This window comes from Pan troglodytes, chromosome 19 (genome assembly GCF_028858775.2).
Source record: "Pan troglodytes isolate AG18354 chromosome 19, NHGRI_mPanTro3-v2.0_pri, whole genome shotgun sequence".
Classification (NCBI taxonomy): domain Eukaryota; kingdom Metazoa; phylum Chordata; class Mammalia; order Primates; family Hominidae; genus Pan; species Pan troglodytes.
This window is the reverse complement of record NC_072417.2, coordinates 62,550,260-62,569,943: the sequence shown is the minus strand read 5'-3', so window position 1 is coordinate 62,569,943 and position 19,684 is coordinate 62,550,260. Positions and strand designations below refer to the sequence as shown.

General features: G+C 57.8%; 1 protein-coding gene across 4 annotated transcripts; it reads right to left on the bottom strand.

Annotated features, from left to right (window-relative positions):
• Positions 1 to 935: 935 nt before the first annotated feature.
• PER1 (period circadian regulator 1) lies at positions 936 to 17,018 on the bottom strand. Of its 4 annotated transcripts, none has more exons than XM_016932464.3 (23): positions 16,803 to 17,018; positions 10,914 to 11,327; positions 10,701 to 10,799; positions 10,453 to 10,607; positions 10,237 to 10,358; positions 9,944 to 10,145; positions 9,741 to 9,792; positions 9,139 to 9,281; positions 8,676 to 8,754; positions 8,492 to 8,598; positions 8,171 to 8,324; positions 7,967 to 8,075; positions 7,747 to 7,878; positions 7,394 to 7,499; positions 7,091 to 7,262; positions 6,869 to 6,999; positions 6,455 to 6,634; positions 5,249 to 5,491; positions 3,760 to 4,370; positions 3,143 to 3,329; positions 2,763 to 2,952; positions 2,299 to 2,449; positions 936 to 1,802 (listed from the first exon to the last, which is right to left on the bottom strand). In XM_016932464.3, exons 2-23 carry the CDS (start codon positions 11,186 to 11,188, stop codon positions 1,530 to 1,532), a joined length of 3,873 nt encoding a protein of 1,290 aa, XP_016787953.2. In that variant the 5' UTR covers positions 11,189 to 11,327; positions 16,803 to 17,018; the 3' UTR covers positions 936 to 1,529. The 4 variants fall into 4 exon arrangements, with proteins under 4 accessions (XP_016787953.2, XP_016787952.2, XP_054527088.1 ...); XM_016932463.4 differs by lacking the exon at positions 16,803 to 17,018 and adding an exon at positions 12,822 to 12,945; XM_054671113.2 differs by lacking the exon at positions 6,455 to 6,634.
• Positions 17,019 to 19,684: the final 2,666 nt, after the last annotated feature.

The following is a 19,684-nucleotide window of genomic DNA, read 5'->3' as shown; positions in this document are numbered from 1 at the left end:
GGTGTGCCTCAAGATAAATCAACTCTTAGTGGGTGACAGTAAGTGAAAATCAGCAAACTGCCTGCAGTGGTTCCTCAGTGACTCATCCCTTCCTAAGGTGCCTCTTCCCTTTCAGGTTCTGAGCCAAAGGGTTAATGCTTTGCTTCTCCATTCTTCCACACCTTTGGGGCCAACTCAACCATGAGTGAGCACATGACTCCATGTGTCCCTTAGCTACCTAGACTGACCTGCTGAAGGGCTCTCTCTATGTGGTGACCAAGAAGCCAAGGAAGGCCGGGCGCGGTGGCTCACGCCTGTAATCCCAGCACTTTGGGAGGCCAAGGCGGGCAGATCACCTAAGGTCAGGAGTCCGCGACCAGCCTGACCAAAAATGGTGAAACCCTGTCTCTACTAAAAAAACAAAATTAGCCGGGCGCGGTGGCAGGCACCTATAATCCCAGCTACTCGGGAGGCTGAGGCAGGAGAATCGCTTGAACCCGGGAGGCAGACGTTGCAGTGAGCCGAGATTGCACCATTGCACTCCAGCTGGGTGACAGAGCGAAATTCCGTCTCAAATAAAAAAAAGGAAGCCAAGGAAGATAAACACCCTCGAATACCTCAGGGCACCACGGAGTTAAGCGGGGTTCCTCTGCCTTGGCCACCTGTGACCCGGGCTGGAGCTTACCCAAGCCCTTGGCCACACGCACCTCTCAGCTCTCCTTCCCAGGGCAAACCCAGCTGAGGCCATGCTAGAGGGGACAGCAGAGTCTGAGCTGGACGTGGACGTAGCGGGCTCAGCAGGGCCCTCACCTGGACAGGATGGGGGAAAAGAGGAATGGGGGTCGTCAGGAGATGGCCCTGTACACCCTCACTACAACCTTCCCAAAAGCAGGGCCACATCTCCCCTTGACATGCTCCCCTCACCCCAACCCCAAACTTCATTCCACAAAGTCCTGGGCGTTTTTATCTGTTTGTATTAAAAAAGTAGTAACAGACACAAATATCAAAAACACAAATGCCATCGGCAGAGGGTACAGCTGAGAACGCCTGGGTCCCACCTGAGGGGCAGCACCAGGGACTCCATGGTCCACCAACCTCCCCCACTCCAGAGCAGCTAGGGGCTGGAACCCCCGGGTCCTGCTTGGGCCTCAGGCTCTCCTCCCATCTGGGGAGGAGGTGGGAGAGAGAGCTGTCTCCCCCAATAAATAAGTGCAGCCCCAACCTCAAGAGTCAGATTCAGGCTCAGCTGGAATATGGAGAGGCCACTTCAGCAGCTTGTCAGCAACTTTGTCCAGGGGAGGGAAGGATTCCTCTCCAAAGGTGGGAGGTGACACTCCTCTGGGCTGGGCTGTGGAGTTCTGCTCTCTGCTCCCTAAGAGGCCAGAGGCAGCCCCTGGATCCTAGGCTGGTGATGGGGGTCCGGCCCCCTATGGTGGGAGAAGCTGGGGCAGTTTCCCACTGGTTAGTCTAGCCACATCTGAGTTCTGAGAATTGGGACATAGGAGAAGAAAGCCTCTCATGGACTCCTGGAGATGGTCCCAGAATGGAGTCTAGCTGGTGCAGTTTCCTGCTGTAGGTAAGGCTGGACTGGATGAGCTCCTGCCTTCTTCCTCCTCCTCCATGGCCAAGTCCTGAGAGCTTGAAGCCTTGGCCCTGCCTTGGGCCTCCTCGCAGCCCTCTCCCTCACCACTGCCGCCACCGCTGCTGCCCTGCTCGCCTCCACCCTCTTCCATGGGCTCCAGCCCCAGTCCATCCAGCTCTGAGAAGAGTGGGTCATCAGGGTGACCAGGATCTTGGGTGCTGCTCCCACAGTCCACACAGGCCTTGGTGAGAGAAATGGACATGAGAGAGTCAGACAGGGTTCTCACTGCTAACCTGCCAGCCCAGCTTCCCACCCCCAGCCCACTGTGCTTCCCGAAATGTACTCCCAAGAAGCACCAGTCCACACAGATGCACCTGCGGTCCAACAAGGTTGGACAGTGCCTTGTGCCCTCTACCCAGATGCCGTTACAGGACAGTCACAATGCATATTAGCATAGGATAGGCTGTGAAAAGTTCTGCAAAGACTCATGCGGCTTAATATTCTATAATCCACAGCAAATTTAGTGGAATCAACATTCTTCAGAATTAATGATCCAAGGACATCAAGGAGATCAGCTCTTGGCCTCGATCCCTTGAACTTGAGCTCAATTCTTTTTTCTCCCCCTTGAACTTGAGCTCAATTCTTTTTTCTCCCCCTTGAACTTGAGCTCAATTCTTTTTTCTCCCCCTTGAACTTGAGCTCAATTCTTTTTTCTCCCCGTCCCAGGCTTCTCTCACCATCACATCAAGAGCCCGAGGCAGTTGGCCCTTCCGGACCCAGGAGTGCACAGCGCCCAGTTCCCGCCGCTGATCCTCAGAAAACCGAGGCTGCTGCTTCTGCATGGCTCGGAGCCGCTCCCGATCCTGCTTCAGCACAGAGGTCATGTCCCTGCCCAAGAAGGGGTTCAGAAGGCAGAGGCTGGGATCCAGGACCCGGACCAGGACCCATGAAGCTGGCATCCTTCCTCTACCACAGCTTCCCACCTCATGCTCCTCCCCTAAACTAGGGCTATGGGAGGTCAAGGCTTCCAAGACCAGGAAACCTGCTCTCCTCCTGGGAGCAACTAGTAACAGGGCTCCAAGAAGCAGGAAGAAAGATAGAAACCTTTATCCTATCCAGGGCAGAGCCAGCCCCAGAAAAGAAAACTGCCCCCACTACTACCTCTGAAAGGAAGGCCAAGAAGGCCTCTGAAATGCCTCACCTGGAGGGCACCTGGTAGGTCATCATGACGCGCTGGTCAGCATTGGCCATGAGCAGCCAAATGGGATCCTGGAGCACGTACTTAATCACCTGATCCCCGGGCTCAGCCCCGCCCCGAGCAGCCCCAGCCTCAGCCTCGGAAGAGTCGATGCTGCCAAAGTATTTGCTTGTGTGGCTGCTCTGGCTGCTGCCTGTGAAGTGGGGGGCAGACCAATGGGAGTCAGGCCGGCTGCATGCCCACTCCTGGGACCTCACAAGGCCTCCCTCAAAGGCCACATGTCCATCCCAGTGGCCTTAGGAAGCTCCGCCAAGACGGGGCCTGGGCTCCCGGCTCCCCAATCACTGCCCTACCCTGGGAGATGCTGGAGGCGGGGTACTCACGAGTGATGCTGGCTGAGGTGCTGCCCCCCTCATGGGAGCCTGAACCAGACCCAGAGCCCAAGCCAGAGCCCAAGGAGCCCGAGGCTGCGGAGCCTGTGCCGGAGCGCGAGTCCTCTTGCAGCAGAAGTTCGAGCAGGTCACTGGAGCCGGAAAGTGCATCCTGATTGGAGGACTCAGTGACCTCCGCCTGGAGGAGGGGAGGGGGGCAAGGAGGGATGGAGGGGTCAGCACCTAGGCCTCCCTTCAACTGCTCTTACTGGTTGTGGGGAGAGGCACATCCAACCCCAGTGGTCTCTGCTCCCCACTTCGTGACAGTAGGGCCAGGCTGAGAGAGAAGAAAGCTGGCGAAGAGTGGGGATGTGAGGCCAGACCCTTTCCAAGTGACAGATGCTCTCTCAGAAGTTATTGAGATGTCCTCACCACCTGTCAGACAGACAGGACTGTCCCTTCAAAGAGGAGGTAGCCAATTTCTGCCTCATTCAGAAATTCAGCTGGGGACTCCCTCCACCTCCTGGAGGCTGAGACGCCAGCCTGGCAGAGACAGCAGGCAGCACAGGGTGGCAGAGGGGCGGGGCTGGGGTGGGGGCTGGCAGGCAGACGCAGGGGTCAGTGCTCACCAGTCTGGCCTCTGGCTCAGCAGCCTCCGCACTGGGAGGTGGGGGCCCGGCACTGCTCCCAGGGCCTCCTGCAACAGCAGCCCCCTCAGCACGGGGGAGCTCCTCCAGTTGCAGCAGATTGAGCTGGAGTGGAGAGCTGCATCTCGAGTTGAACAGTGGAGAGTCCGGGCGGTGAGGAGGACTGGGGGGGAGGGCGGGCAAGGATGGAGAAGGGGAGTGCGAGGCAGGAGTGGGAGGCCCTTCAGCAGGGGTCTGGAGTGCCCCATAAGGATAGCTGGATGGGGTTGGGAACAGATAGTTAGGGAGCACCAAGGCCACCATTGGGGTCACCAAAGGGGCGGGGAAAGCAGCTGGGGGCACAGATGTGGGAGCAGGGGGAAGAGGCTGGGGGCCTCCTCGAGGAGAGAACACTGGGAGAGGGTAGGGCTGGACAACCGCTGGGAAGGGGGTAGTGGCTGGTGGGGTGGGCCAGGGGGTGGAGGGTGGCACGGGTGAGGGGTGTGAGACATAGCAGGGCGCTTCAGCCCGAGGGTTCTGGTGGTGGCGTGAGCGCTTGGCTTTGGATCGGCAGTGGTGTCGGCGGCTTGGGGGTGCGGGGCCGTGGTGGCAGCCTGTGGGTAGAGACTAGGGTTAGCAAGGGCCTCAACCTGGGGTTAGTACCCCTGCTACCCACACTGCCCTGACACACTGACCAGGGAGAGGACAGGCCAAGGTCCCAGAGAGAGCTTCTCAACCCACACAGAACGGGGGACTCAGGAGGTGGGGCACCTTCAGGGAAGAATCACAGGAGCCAGGGACAAGGGGATTTATTGAGAAAGGAACAAGGCCAGGGAGAGGTTACATGAGGGGTCGAGCTGGGGGTGTGCGGAAGATGGAGGCATGCTGGCAGATGGAGGAAGCAGGGTGAGTCCATGGACACATGGACAGATGGCTCTGGTCCATCCGCCAAACTCCTGTGGGCACTGCCAGCTTAGGCATTCCTCCTGCCCATCGAGGCCGTATTCTGCCTAGCTTGCAATGGAGTGAAGAGTGGGGCTGGAAAGCCCAGTCCTGAGTCCTGCGTCTGCCTGCAGGGGATCTCCCTCAGGCACCTGGAGGGGCTGCCTTCCACCTGCCCTTGAAGCCCAGACCCCACCCAGAGTTGGCCCAGAATCTATGCATGTCTCTTCATCAGTGACAACTGACTCCTAAGTGGGCATACTTCCTGCCCCTGCCCCCAGGCTAGGCCTGAAGTCGCTTACCTGGAGACAGCACTTCTGCCTGCCCATCCCAGTGCCATCCCCCCAGGCTGCCCTCCTCTGGCTGCAGCCCGGAACCCCATCCTAGTGGGGAGAAGCTAGCGAGGGGCCTGTCCCTAGGCAGGGCCTAGTGGTGGAAGCAACACCAGCCTGGGTCCCTGGAGCAGAAACACCTCCCTTAAGACCCACCCCCCGACAATCCAGTCCTAGACTGGGCAGAGGGCAGGCTCCAGGAGGCCCCAGGTGGCTACCTCGCTCGCCAAGGGCTGAGGGAGCTGTGGAAGAGCTGTCGAGTCCACGCAGCCTGCCCAGGTCTCGGAAGCGGCTGAGGAAGGCTTGCTCTTCCTTCTGTGTGTGCAGGGACAGCACGGCCTTGGTCAGCCCCACTGGACGGTAGGCGTCTGGGGCTGGGTCAGGGGCTACTGTGGGGCTGGGGGCTGGGCTGGGGGCTGGGCCTGGGGCTAGGCCAGGCAGGTCCTCCATCATGATGATGTCTGAGGAGAGTGAGATAGGGAAAAGTCATCAGAACCACTTCAGGGGTCAACACATCCATACCACACCCTCCCTGTCTGATAGCCTAGCCAACCCCTGGCAGCTCTGCCCCACAGCCAAGCCTGGTCTCCATGTACGTTTCTTGGTCACCTCTCTGCCAACGGCTGGCCCTGGGTCCTCCTCTCCATGCAAAGCTGGCCCAGAAGAAGAGACGATACTCAGGCCCCTCCAGTGGCCACTCCCTGCCAGGAAGTCTACTGGGATGACCCCGTCACAACTCTCGTTGGAAGAGAAGCCCACCCCTTGGCCTTCCCTCACACATTTTCTTGTTTCTTTTTTTTTTTTTTTTGAGATGGAGTCTCACTCTTTCTCCCAAGCTGGAGTGCAGTGGTGCGATCTCAGCTCACTGCAACCACCACCCCCTGGGTTCAAGCGATTCTCCTGTCTCAGCCTCCCGAGTAGCTGGGACTACAGGCGCGCGCCACCACGCCCAGCTAATTTTTGCATTTTTAGTAGATACAGGGTTTCACCATGTTGCCCAGGCTGATCTCGAGCTTCTGATCTCAGGTGATCCTCCTACCTCAGCCTCCCAAAATGCTGGGATTACAGGCCTGAGCCACCATGCCCAGCCCCTCATGATTTTCAAGGTCAATATCCAAAGACCCTTCAGGGATCTTCAATTTTCCTTGCCTTCAGACCCTGTGTGGTCAGCACCTCAGGGCAAACCCTCTACCCCAGACTTCGTGTTTCAACTGACAGTAACAATACGAGAAGCAGAACAGGGGAAGGGCAAAGCCGAGAAGCCTGGCAGGGAGGGGAGAGCAAAAAGCAGTAGCCCCAAGCCCCAGGTCACAGGAGGCCTCCTTCTCTCCATCAGGGCCTAGAGGGGAGGGGAAAGGCAGGAGGGAGCTCTAGCTGGGAGACCGGTGGAGCCCAAGCACTGCCCCCCAGTTCCACACCCATACCCGACTCCGGGGGCTTCTTGTCTCCCACATGGACGATGGTGGAGCTGAAGCTACACTGACTGGTGACGGACACCACGCTCTCCGCCTTATTGGCCAGGGCGAGCGGGCTCAGGGTGCCTCCCACCACTGGCTCCTTCCGTGGGGTGGCCCCCTCCCCAGACAGCACTGCTGACGGCGGATCTGTGCAGAGAGATGGTGCCAGTTACCATCCCCACCCCCACCGGGAAGTCAGGAGAGAGGATCCCAGGGAAAAGGGGAAGGGGATGGTGGTACGGAACAGAGGGAACAGTCTGGAGACCAGGAGGCTGGGGAGGAGGGCAGGGCAGAGCAAGAGGGCCCAGAAGCAGAAGGGAAAAGACACAGGGCCACCAGGCCAGGACAGGGCAGTGGGAGCAGGGTGCATTGGATCTTTACCTTTCTTGGTCCCCACAGAGACTGGACCTGTCCTCTGCCTGTCGTCGTCAGAGGCTGAGGAGGTGGTATAGGAGGAGGAGGAGGCACATTTACGCTTAGTGGTGCTGGGGAGGTTGCAGCTCTCCAGGTACCTGGGGATGGACACAGCACAGGGCATCAGAGCAGGGCTTGGGGTGGGCAGGGTTAGAGCCCGAGGTGGAGAAGATGCCTGGCAGGCCTTACCTGAGGATGCTGTCCAGGCAGTTGATCTGTTGGTAGGAGCAGCTGGAGGCTTCTTTCCTCTCGGCCTCCTCAGGGACCAAGGCTAGTGGGGCCTGGACGGGAGCAGAACCCGCCTCCAGCTCTGGGTCTGGGGATTGGCAGGGAAGGGCCTTGGCCTTGAACGTGCCTGTAGCTGGGGCAAAGAGAGAAAGAGGAAAATAGCCTTCTCAAGCTCACATGGAAAAAAACAGCAAATGGGTTGGGGGTGACGGTCAGGGGACCCCCCAGGTCTGTCTCTTCACCCACACATCATCATCAACTCACCAGGGAGGCGGGGCCGGGACTGAGGCCGGGCCCGAGACTCAATAAAAAGCTGCTGGCCCTGGTGCTTCACCAGATGCACATCCTTACAGATCTGCTGGAAAGTCACCTGTGGGACACAGCACCACAGTGAGCAGAACCAGGGGGTGTCGCCAGTGTCAGGGGCCAAGGGCACAATATAACAAGAAGGTACCAGTGGGGAGGCACAGACGCCTTGATGGGAGCAGGACAAGAAGGAAAAGGCAGGAAGGAGAGGGCAAAGGAGAATCGGGCAAGACTCTGGGACTGGCAGTGCTGGTTCCAAGAAGGAGAGGGGAAAGGGCGATTAGAGGGTGAGGTAGGAGCAGGTCACTCACTGGCGCAGGAGGCCCAGGCCCCTCTGCATCACCCCCGTTGCTATCACTGGAGGACCCAGGGCTGTGGAGAGGGCCTGGGGATGTCACAGGGCCGACTCCACAGAGTCCTGTGGGGCTGGGGCTGTGGACGGGCTGCAGCAGGGAGAGGGCAGGTTAGATGGCTTGACCCGGCTTCCCACACCTTTTCTCACCTCCCACGCTCCCTCTCCGCTACTCTCACCTGCAGCAGCAGCCGGTGGATCTGCTCTGATAGCTCCTGGATATCAGTGTCCAGGGAGGGAGCTGGGCTGGGGGCCGGGGGAGTGAACACGTCCTCATTCAGGGGGGCCCTGTAGGGTGAAGAGTGAATCCAGCCCTGGCCCAGTCCTGTGCCCCACCGCACTGCCCTATCCCCAACGCCAGCTCGGGGGCATGGCCCACTTACGTGCGTACTTTGTGGCGGCCCAACACGAAGGCTACCTTGCGGCTCCAGGGGTGCACAAAGCCAGCCCAGCTGGTGTCCATGGTGACATACTCCCCGTTGCGGGCACAGAAGCGGATAGGGGAGTGGTCAAAGGGCTGGCCCGCCAACTGCAGGACTGATGGAAGTGGGAAAAGAGGAGCGGTCAAAGGGAGGGAGAGCTGAGTAAGAGGGAGGCCATGCCACTAGAGATCCAGGAGACCAAGGCACCAAGAGACACAACCACAAGGGCAGCCATTCAAAAGCCCAGGACAGTGGGAGGCGAGCAGGGCGAGAGGAACTCACTCTTCTTGTGGATAGCCAGCATGAGGGGTCGGTCCTCAGGATGCAGGAACAGGAGCACTGGGGCCCCCAGGAGGTCCTGGGGCAGGTAGCCCAGCAGGGGGGCAGCCCTGAACGGGAAGGAGGCATCAGAGTGGCCATGGCCTCAGCCCTGGCTGCCCTCGTCTCCTCTAGGTCCTATCCTCACCTTTCATCCACATCCTGGAAGAGGCAGCTGGGTGTGTGCCGCGTAGTGAAAATCCTCTTGTCAGGGGGTATCCGGGGAGCTGAGGCACAGAAAGTGTGGTCACTGGGTTTCGTCCAGAATGCCCAACTCCTCAGCCCTCCACTCTGCCTGGGCCCAGGCTGGCTGATGATCTGCCACACAGCTCTGCCCCGGGCACTATGGGCCCAAAGATGGTCTGGGCCAATCCTATGCCCTGTATCAGTAACACGACTGAGAGCAAGCAAAGCATTCTTCTCTGCCCTCCTCTAGCTTGGGCACCTTATTCAACTCTACCTCTAAGAGGAGCTCAAATCCTCATCTTTACAATAGCTTTTTTTGTTCCAAAATTCAAAGGGTGTGGCTCATGCCTCCCAAATTCATGTCTGGCCATGAGGAAATGTCCTTCCTCCCAGCCCCCACCAGGCCAGGGCCCTGACCTGCCCACCTTCGTAACCCGAATGGATGCGCTCTGCAATCAGCAGGCAGCACGGCTGTGCAGGGGCCCCATCTGAGACCCGGATCTTGGTCACATATGGGGTTAGGCGGAATGGCTGGTACCGAGGCCCTGGATCCCGGTCAGGACCTCCTCTAGCAAAGGAGAGAGGAGCATTAGGGACTTTCAACAGAGAGCCACCCACTCCTCCAACAACAAGGTCACAGCAGACAACAGCAAAGACGCTGGGGAGGGGGCAGGAGGAGGCAGAGGTAGGCCGGGCACGGTGGCTCACGCCTTTAATCCCAGCACTTTGGGAGGCCAAGGCAGGCGGATCACCTGAGGTCAGGAGTTCGAGACCAGCCTGGCCAACATGGTGAAACCCCGTCTCTACTAAAAATACAAAAATTAACTGGGCGTGGTGGTGCATGCCTGTAATCCCAGCTACTTGGGAGGCTGAGGCAGGAGAATCGCTTGAACCTGGGAGGCGGAGGTTGCAGTGAGACGAGATTGTGCCACTGCAGTCCAGCCTGGGTGACAGAGTGAGACTCCCTTTCAAAAAGCAAAAACAAAAAAAAAGGAGGCAGAGATCTTCTCCAGTTCCCCTCACCTACCTGATACGGCAGAAGACGGACTTCTCCTGGGTAAAGTCCCTGAGGCCTGAACCTGGGACAGACAGGAGAGGAGTGAGCACAGCTTCCTGTCCCTTCCCTAGGCTGCGAAGAACCCACTAAGGGAAAGTCTGGGTTCCCTGGCCCCTCACAGCAGGAATTTCCTGGGACTGCTCATGCCTCCCCACAGCGTTTGGGCACCTCACCTGCTGAGGCCCCTGTGCCCCAGGTGGGCAGGCGAGATGGAGCAGTGGAACCATAGAAGACTCCCACATCCTGGGGAGCCAGGAGCTCAGAGAAGCGGGTACCCCTGAACACGTCCCGCTTGCAACGCAGCAGGACAGCTGCCTGCTCCGAAATGTAGACGATTCGGCCCGTCAGGAAGGAGACAGCCACTGAGAAGGTATCCTGGCAGGAGGGGGAGAGCAAGAGCAGATTCAAGAGCTGTGGGAGAAGGGGTAGGGGTGCGTCGGGATGCAGAGGCCAGGCCGCCGCTGACCTGGTTCTGAAGTGTGTACTCAGACGTGATGTGCTCCAGCTCCTCCAGGGTATAGGTGGACATATCCATGGAGCAAGGCTCACCCTCCTCCAGGCTCCACTGCTGGTAGTATTCCTGGTTGGCTGCAGAGTGGAGGCAGTGAGGCATTCAGTAAGGAGGCTGCCTCAACACAGGAGCCCAGGCCCAGGCCATTCCCTCTTGGGACACACCACTTACCCTGCACCTGCTTGACACAGGCCAGTGCGTACTGCAGCGTGGCCAGGGTCCCAGAGCGGCCCTTGCCCCGGCGCTCTGGCGGCAGTCGAAGCTTGAGCTCTCGAAGTGCTGTCATGAGTTCCTTCTGAGTCCTTGCCCGGGCTGACTGTTCACTGCTGCGGGGCCCACAGGGAAGAAAGAGATAAAGACATTAGTCCCAGAGTGTGGCCTGGGCCCCCAGACCTCTCCTCCAGCCTCACCCTATGTACCTGCAGCCACTGGTGGACGGGTTGTCCTGCTCTGAGCTGGCACTCAGGAGGCTGTAGGCAATGGAACTGCTGGGTGGGGATGGGCTCTGAGAGTTTGTGCTAGGAGACAGCAACAGGCCCAGTTACAGGTAGGGCCAGCAGTGCGAGGCCTGTCACCCAGCTCTGCCTGCTCCCAAGACCATTCCTAGACCCAACATACACATCCATACACACCTCTTGCTGCTCTCAGTGGTCTCCAGCAGGGCTGAGTCCTTGCCGTTGCCTGAGGAGGAGCTGTGTGAGCTCCGCTGAGATGCGCCTCTAGACTCATGCCCGTTGGACTCATTGCCGCTTGAACCATTGCTGTTGGCATCGGTGTCATCGGCCAGGCTGGGGCCTGGGCAAGGCCGGTGCTGTGGGGGCCCAGGGGATGGGACGCCCCCAGGACAAAATGATTCCCCAGGCCTGGGGTCCCCTCCCCCATCAGCCCCTTCTAGGGGGCCACTCATGTCTGGGCCATGGGGAGAACAGAACAGAGAAGGCGGAGAGGCCACCACGGATGCACGAGGGGGCCTGGAGGCCAGGCTGAGGGAGTGAGGTGGAAGATCTAAGTCTCTGAGGGTTGAGAAGTTCGATCACAGCCAGTACCTGGAGAGGGAGACCAGGAAGCAGGGCTTGCAGAAAGCTGGTTTGTTAACTCCAGAGCACCTGCTGGCTTCACTCAGACCTTCCCCCTGCCTGGCCTCATGCAGGACTGATGGGAGTGGAACCGAGGCCTGGGGCTTCCAATGGGGAGTCAGGATGTTTCCTGTACCCTTAGGGGGACTGCCAGCGGGAGAAGGTTCTCCGGGGCCTTCCTTCACATCCCCTGCCACCATGGCCTGAGCAATCAATGAGAACCACGGCTGTAGGCAAAAACCTGAACACTTCCCATTCCCAAGTTCCCATTAGGTGTCCACTCTGCCTGGGCCTCCAAGGCCTCGGAGCAGGAGGTGAGCTGGTCGCCTCCTATATTTAGGCCTCCAGGCTAATTTTATCCGGGGGCGGTGCCACCCCCGCTGCACATGCGCGCCGACGTGCGCGGCCCCACCACGCGCTTCCGCCGCCGCCACGGTCGCCAGGGAAACCGACGTCAGCTGCTGAGCTCAGCGGTTGCTGGAGGGACCACAGGAGGGCGGGAGGAGCGACCCCTCCCCCATTTCCCGGCGGAAGTGGGGGAACGGCCCACTCTCACACTGGTGGGCGCGGCCGGGGGGGTCACGCATCCCTTACATATCCCCAGTCCCAGGATGGCTCGGTGGCCGTACGAAGTGGGACGGCCTATTAGGATTCCAGGGTTGGTCCTGGCTTCCCCAGGACGAAACACAACGGCCACTGCCCTCGGCGCAAAAGCCCCTCAACCTGACTCTCGCCTGGATCCCAGTCATTCTGGTCAAGACAACACAGCCTTTCCTTCTTTAGCCCCTGCGCTGCTTCCCCACCACGAGGACCGAAGCCGGCAACCTGCCATCGTCAAGGACCCGAGGATCCTCTCTCTTCAGTCCCCTACTTTTCGGGCCAGACCCCCCCACCAACCCCAAGCCTTGGGCAGAAGACGCACAACAGCCAACAGATCTTTCTTCTCCTACTCCCCGTCCAACCACACCCCCACTACTGAGCATTTTCTGAGCGCCAGGGGAAAAGGGAAGGTTGTGGCCAACAGCAGGAACCAGCGCTGGGAACGGGATGTTCTAGTCCGAAGTGGGCTGACATCACAGGCGGCGCAGGGCCAGGGACTGGAGAACAGAGACACGGGGAGCGCTGAAAGCCTAATAGGGTCCTGGTACCGGGGCAAACCTGGGGCCCCTCGAGTAACGAGCAAGAAGACCGGGGCATGCCCGCTGAGAGTCGGCTGTGGGGCCGGGAAAGCTGGGACGGGGAGGTGGGGACAAGCTGGAGGTAAGATGAGTGGGTCAGGAGTGCAGACTCCCGGTGCAAGATTTCGAGGAGGACTTCGGTCCTTGGGGGCAGGGAGAGGGTGGGTAGCGGTAAGGACGACAGTGTGCCCTCTGCCTGGGCCGAAAGTAGCCCATCAGATTGGAAGTGGCAGCGGTCCGGCTCAGGGACGGAGATCGGCCCCAGGATGGCCGCAGAGATGCCTACCTGGTCGCAGGAGTGTCCTCCGCCCGCCTGCCCGCCGCCGCTCCAGCCCGCAGCCGAGTGGAAGCTCCACCGGGCGGGCGGGGAGGCGGGTTGCATAATGCCGGGCACTGCCCCCTCATTGGCCTCTTGCCGACGGAGCCGCAGGCCCCGCCCCCGATTGGCTGGGGATCTCTTCCCGGCGCCTGATTGGCTAGTGGCCTCCACTAAGGTCAGGGCTGTGTCACACACACGGGCGCACGTGGACCTGGGTGCTGGTGCTGGGCTGAAGAGCCCCAGACACCGCCCAGCCAATGGGCGCAGGACGCTTGCACATTGAATAATGGAAGGGAGGAGAGAGGGAGATACGCTGCGCCTCTTTAGGGAAAAAGCCCGGGCCAGAGTAGGTGCTCAAGACTTGTCTACTTCCTGAACGCACTAGCCTTGCAGAACACAACATCTTGGCATCTTCGCCTTTCCAAGGGTGAGGAAAAGGAATGGCGCTGCAAGTTAGGCCAGCTGGATGAGATGGGTGGTCCTTGAGAGGAGGGGAGAGACAGAAACCTGCCTGGGCCTCTCCTGGGTTCCTTTCCCAACCTTGTTCCCTCCCAACCTTCGTTCTACATAATGAAGCCCTTTAACCGAAGCACTTCCTCTGACACTTCAAATCCTGGGAGAGGACAGTTAAGGGTCCACGTGTGACCGGTGGGTGAGTGGGTGGAGGAAGGATGCGGACAATGGAAGAGGCAACCAGAGCCAATAGTGGCTGTGAAGGGAAACAATGGCAGGTGCTTCTATGGCCACTCAGAGACAAGGTCTCCAGGCAGCCTACGTGGTGTCTAGTACTTTCCTCCAGAGGACGCAGCCACCCACAGTTAAAGCTGCCCCAAAAGTGGGGGCCAGGAAGCCAGGACTACAGAGGGACCAAGGGGATGGCCCAGAGAAGAGGCCAGCTGGGGCCCTAGACAGAGAAAGGTGGGGTGGCAAGGGCTTCATATTTCCACTGCTTGGAAAAGAGAAAGCCAAACTCCAGGGGCCCAGACGGAACGTCATCTGTCTCATTCACTGCAGTCTCCAGAGCCCAGGACAGGACCTGACACATGGCAAGTGATCGATAAACGTGATTTTTTTTTTTTTTTTAAAACAAGGATAGGTTGGGGAGGTGGGAAAAGAGTGTCAACAGGAGAAAGGGGGCTGGGAATTCTGATTCTCTAAAAGAGAGGAGTAGTCCTAGAAAGAGAACAGGGGCACGATTTGCAGGCAATAAAATGTTAGTCTGGGCTCAGGAGAGCTGCAGTTACACAGACCCCTCCATCCAGGACCATGATGAGTAGTTCCTCGCAGGGCTCCCTGGAAACGTGGGTAGTAGATGAACAGGCCTCCAAGCAGCTGCTGACATAATCATTGTGGGGGCACTCCCCTCACTGTCACGTGGCCTAAGCTTTCCTGAACAATGAGGGAAGGGTGAAGGGGAGGGCTCTGTGGAAAAGCTGAGACAAGATCGTGTTATAAATTAACCCAGAAAAATCGAAACAGGAAAACAAAAGATTCAGGAGCCTGGAGGCCGGGCGCGGTGGCTCACGCCTGTAATCCCAGCACTTTGGGAGGCCCAGGCAGGCGGATCACCTGAGGTCGGGAGTTCGAGACCAGCCTGACCAACATGGAGAAACCCCGTCTCTATTAAAAAAAAAAAAAAAAAAAAAGATTCAGGAGCTTGGATTCTCAGTCTCCTCTCCCTGAAAATGATCCTCCCCACCCCAACTCATACTGTGGCTTTGGCCTTATCTCGTTTGCAGATACCTCTTCCCTGGAAACATGGTTTTTCTCCCCCTTCAGGGATTTAGCTGTGATCTCCCCTAACCCAGGCAGTCCTTGATCTCCCGCCTCCATCTCCCTGTCTTTTGCATAGACAAAAGGCTCCAGCCCTCCAGCAGCCCCCGCTTGCTCCCAAGACTCTTGTCCTGCTTCACCGTCCCCACAGTAACCAGGCCCTGCTGCCGTCAATGGAGGCGAGGGGGCGGGAGACAGCAGTGACGTCAAAGCGGAAGAAGGGGGCGGGGCGAAGCTGCCTCGGAATGTGGGGCAGGGAGGCTGGAGAGACTGGAGAGGCAGCGGTTTGGGAGGCGGCCAGCCCGAGAGGGCGGCGGCCAGCGCACTTGGGAACATCATGTTCTCTTGGCTGGTGGCCCAGGACATGCAACCAGCCTGGGCGCCTCCCCCAACAAAACGACAGCCGTCCTGTCCCAAAGCCAGGGATTCCTGGAGAGAGGATTAGGAGGAAGGGGGCCCCCTCCCCACACCTCCCCCCACCACGCCTGGCTCTCTTTTCAGGACTCCCATCTGCCCGCTCCTCAGCTTGTTCCTGCAGCTCTGGCTTTTCCTCTCTCCCAAACTGTACACATCTGCTGGCCTGGTACCAAAGACCCAGGGCGGAGAAGTTGGAGGTCCTGTCTCTGGGAGAGAACACGCACCTTTGCTACCTTCCAGAAGCCCCTTCAGAGCCTGAATCTCTTATTATGACAGCGGGCGGGGGAAGAGGGAGAGGGGCGCGGACAGGGAGGAGAAGGGGCCTAGGATGAAAAAATCAAACTGGGACAGAGCAAGTGGCCCAGTCTAGGGCCTGGATGCTGGGAGAGGGCTGGAAGGGAGGAATGAGGGAATTTGGACTGCTGCCTGAAGACCAAAAGAGCCAGGAAGAGAGAAATGGGACGCCATCAAAACTTGCAGAAAAACTTGAGAATATGAGACTAGTTCCCAGCCACAGCATTCACATAAATCTCTCACCATAACCCAGGCATTATGCTAAGCACTTTATATTATCTTATTTCATCCCCAGAACAACCCCGTGAGATAGGTATCATTATCCCCATTCCATGGGGGATAACTAAGGCACGGAAGTTACTAAACTTGTCCAGTGCCTCATAACATGGTCTCAAGCTCTTAACAAATGGAGCCCAGGATTCAAAAATCTGAACTCTAATAATGGCTTGTCATTCTGGTTTCTTACCCTTGAGGAACCTGTGAGGTGTTAACCAACCTGTAAGCTGCATTCCAGCACTGGCAAACCTGGCCTCTCAAATATCCAGCCAATTCTAAGTTTGGTGCCAGGAACACAGACTCCATCCAACCCCTTTCTCTGCCTTAGGCCTGATCCCAAGCCACTGTTTGCACTCCCCACACACTTAACATCATAGCCCGTTTTCCCAGGCTCACAAAGTGCTTGAGATCACCCAAGCAGCCACCAGCCCCAATGATTTCCTACGAAGCCCACTTCCTCACTTTTCTACTTTACCTCAGGCCAACTTTACCAGACGCCTGGCCTGGTTGTTTGTACAGACAGATACCAAAACACCCTGTTGGTGCGTCCCCACCTCTAGGGTCTCAGGAAGACGTGCACAGCCAATCTGCCCAAACCCCAACCCTATCCTCTCAGGACTCAATAGTTGCTACCCCACGTCTATTCTCAAGGACGACTCTGAGGCCTAAACCCTTCCGTTTAACATGAGAAAGACGCCCGGAGCCGTAATGTGACTGGCTCTGGGTCTCACAAATTAAAACACCATCCTTTCTCATATCAGCATGCCAACCCTTTGGTACCCTCCGACTTGCCCTACCAGGGCCTCCCTCCGGCCTCCGAACCTCTGCCTCTTTCAAGTGTTTAAGGAGACCACCCAAACACCCTGGGAGCAGGGGCTCCTTCAGTCCCGACCTGAGAGGGAGCTCCCTCAGGTCGCAGAGGGCTTCCGAGCCCTTCCCCCCTGGCAGTCAAGTGTCCAGGGACTCCACGGGGGCGAGGGATCTGATGTCACTAACTCCCACCCCGTCCCTCTAGACCTGAGTTCACGGTCCCTATTCTCCACAACCATCAGAGCTCCCACCGCAGTTATCACGTATTTGCATGATCCCCCACACACACTCTATTTAACACCTTCCTAACCGACCACACCACCCCGGAAAAGTCCACACCGATCGCCCCGCATCTCTCCCCCATCCCCGAGCACTCACCGCTCGGCGCGCACGCACACTCCAAATTTCTTCTAGGACTTCTAGCATTACACTGGCTCCTCCAAACCCGCCCACGGGCCGGGCTGCCACGCCCCCCACGCTTATTGGCTTAGGGGCGCCGACCCATGCCCCGTGCCGCGTGCAGCCGCCGGCCCCCGCACAGCCTCCATTGGCACCTCCGGCCGCCATCGTCTTCTCATTGGTCAGCAGGCCAACGGGGGCGGGAGAGAGACACGTGAGAGAGGGGCCGCCCCAACGCGGGGATTGGAAGACTGACAGGAAGCCACGCCCTCGACACTTCTGAGGTTCTTATTGGCTGGGGAAATAACCCCCGACCTGCCAAGATTGGTGACGTAAATGCCAGTCCCGCTCTCCAAGCTTTCTCATAGGCTGAGAGGTCTTGGAGCTGTAGGGTACACGTGCAGGCGGTCTCACGCGGCAACTTGTTTACCCAGAAGCTGGGGATTTTCCTTGACGACACTCTTAACCACGGCTGCTAAATCTGCGCAGGCGCAGCGAGCGTGACCTGCGCGCAGGCGCAGACGTGAGCGGTGGCAGCGTATAAAGCGCACTTTGTACAGAGACCCGGGCGTGACAAGGGCGCCTCTGGCGCTGGGGTTCCGGCCCTGGGTCCCACCGAGGCTCCCTGAAGCTGGAAGGTGAGAGTATTAGGGTGAAGCGGTCTTCAGATCTCAGCACGGTGTCATGGTGACGATGAAAATAAGAGAGCCTCTTCCTGATTGTTTTCTGCGGGCCAGGCCAGGCGCTTCTCACAAACTCTGAGGAGGCCAGCTCACATACTCCCCCCGCCTCACAAATGAGACCGAGATCCAGGGGGGTTACATAATCTGTTCGCCTGTAACACGCTAGTCAGTAACAACGCGAAAACTTGAACCCAAGTCCCCGACACCATAAAGCAGGCGGGTCCTGGGGCCCATGGGAACTCTTAAACCTGGAAGGGATTTGAGTTGGAACTGCGAAATCCTGAGCACTGCCTGGCATATAGTAAGACTTCAATCAAGTTGGACGTTCTGGTAATGATTGTGTACCTAATTATAAGAATCACGGTGGCTCACGCCTGTAACCCCAGTACTTTGGCAGGCTGAGGTGGGTGGATCACTTGAGGTCACGAATTTGAGACCAGCCTGGCCAACATGGTAAAACCCTGTCTCTACTAAAAAAAAAAAAAAAAAAAAAAACGACGGCCGGGCGCGGTGGATAACGCCTGTATTCCCAGCACTTTGGGAGGCTGAGGCGGGCGGATCACGAGGTCAGGAGATCAAGACCATCCTGGCTAACACGGTGAAACCCCGTCTCTACTAAAAATACAAAAAATTAGCCGGGCGAGGTGGCGGGCGCCTGTAGTTCCAGCTACTGCAGGAGAATGGCGTGAACCCGGGAGGCGGGACTTGCAGTGAGCCGAGATCGCACTCCAGCCTGGGCGGCAGAGCAAGACTCCGTCTCAAAAAAAAAAAAAAAAAAAAAAAAAAATCCCCACAAAAATTAGCCGGGCATGGTGGTGGGTACCTGTAATCCCAGCTACTCAGGAGGCTGAGGCACAAGGATTGCTTAAACCCAGGAGGCGGAGGTTGCGTGAGCCGAGATTGCACCAGGGCATTCCAGCCTGGGTGACAGAGCGAGACTGTCTCAAAGCAAAAAAAGGCCGCGCGCGGTGGCGATTCTCCTGCCTCAGCCTCCCAAGTAGCTGGGATTACAGGCGCATGCCACCACGCCTAATATTTTGTATTTTTAGTAGAGGTGAGGTTTCACCATGTTGGCAAGGCTGGTCTCGAACTCCTGACCTCAAATGATCTGCCTGCCTCAGCCTCCCGAAGTGATAGGATTACAGGCGTGAGCCACCACACTCTACCTAAAATATACTCTCATGTGTTCAACATCGTGTTAAGTGGATTTTTTTTTTTTTTTTGAGACAATCTCGTTCTGTCACCCAGGCTGGAGCGCAGTGGGGTGATCTGGGCTCACTGCAACCTCCACCTCCCAGGTTCAAGCAATTCTCTGCCTCAGCCTCCCGAGTAGCTGGGATTACAGGTGCCCGCCACCATCCCCGGCTAATTTTTTGTGTGTATTTTTAGTAGAGACGTGGTTTCACTATGTTGGCCAGGCTGGTCTTGAACTCCTGACCTCGTGATCCGCCCACCTCGGCCTCCCAAAGGGCTGGGATTACTGGCGTGAGCCACCGCGGCCGGCCACTCATTGTTGAAGCACCTGGGAACAGGGATACTAAGATGCCACATCGGGGCCTCCTGGACCTACAGGCTGTGGCAGTTCAGTGTGGGGTCTAAAGTCACAAGTCACAACAGAGTACAGGGGTAGTAGGCCATCTACAGGCAGCTCCACAACATACTCAGCTTTGTCTCTGTGAGCCTATTTAAACCACAATTTACTAACCCCGTCTGGGCGCTGGCACTGGGTTAGGCACAGAGGGGAAGACATGCTTCACAGAAATGGCCAACTACTTCATCTACTGCTGCACGGGAGCCACTGCAGAGCGTCTAGAAGTTAAATCGAGGAGTAGAAAGGAGTCCAACAGCAGGAACATGCCCCAGTAAAGGGAAACGAAAGCTGGGAACCCTAGACCATAGGGCGCACCGGGCTTAGAGACACAGGGGCTGGCTATGACACTTCCCATTACCAACTCCTAGTGCCCCCCGGTGGCCACTTTGAGAATCACACTTTGCCCTGCCCAAGGTCAGGGCCTCTTGCAAAGTCCAGTCCATTACCAATGTATCTTCTCAACCTTCCTGGTATACCTTCCGATCCAATATTATTCCCATTGGTTAAGAAAAGATCTTATTCTCCCCCAACCAAAAAAAAAAAAAAAAAAAAAATAGAAAAAATAAAAAAGATCTTAGACTCTAACA

Bases quoted from the DNA above. Each gene is read 5' to 3' on its own strand.
- PER1 (XM_016932464.3), bottom strand. From the start codon at position 11,188: ATGAGTGGCCCCCTAGAAGGGGCTGATGGGGGAGGGGACCCCAGGCCT. The intron at 10,146-10,236 runs GTCAGCGGCGGC...CCCTCCTGCCAG, and splicing joins AGTACACACTTCAGAACCAG to GATACCTTCTCAGTGGCTGT. The intron at 9,282-9,740 runs GTAGGTGAGGGG...CTCCTTTGCTAG, and splicing joins TCCGTCTTCTGCCGTATCAG to AGGAGGTCCTGACCGGGATC.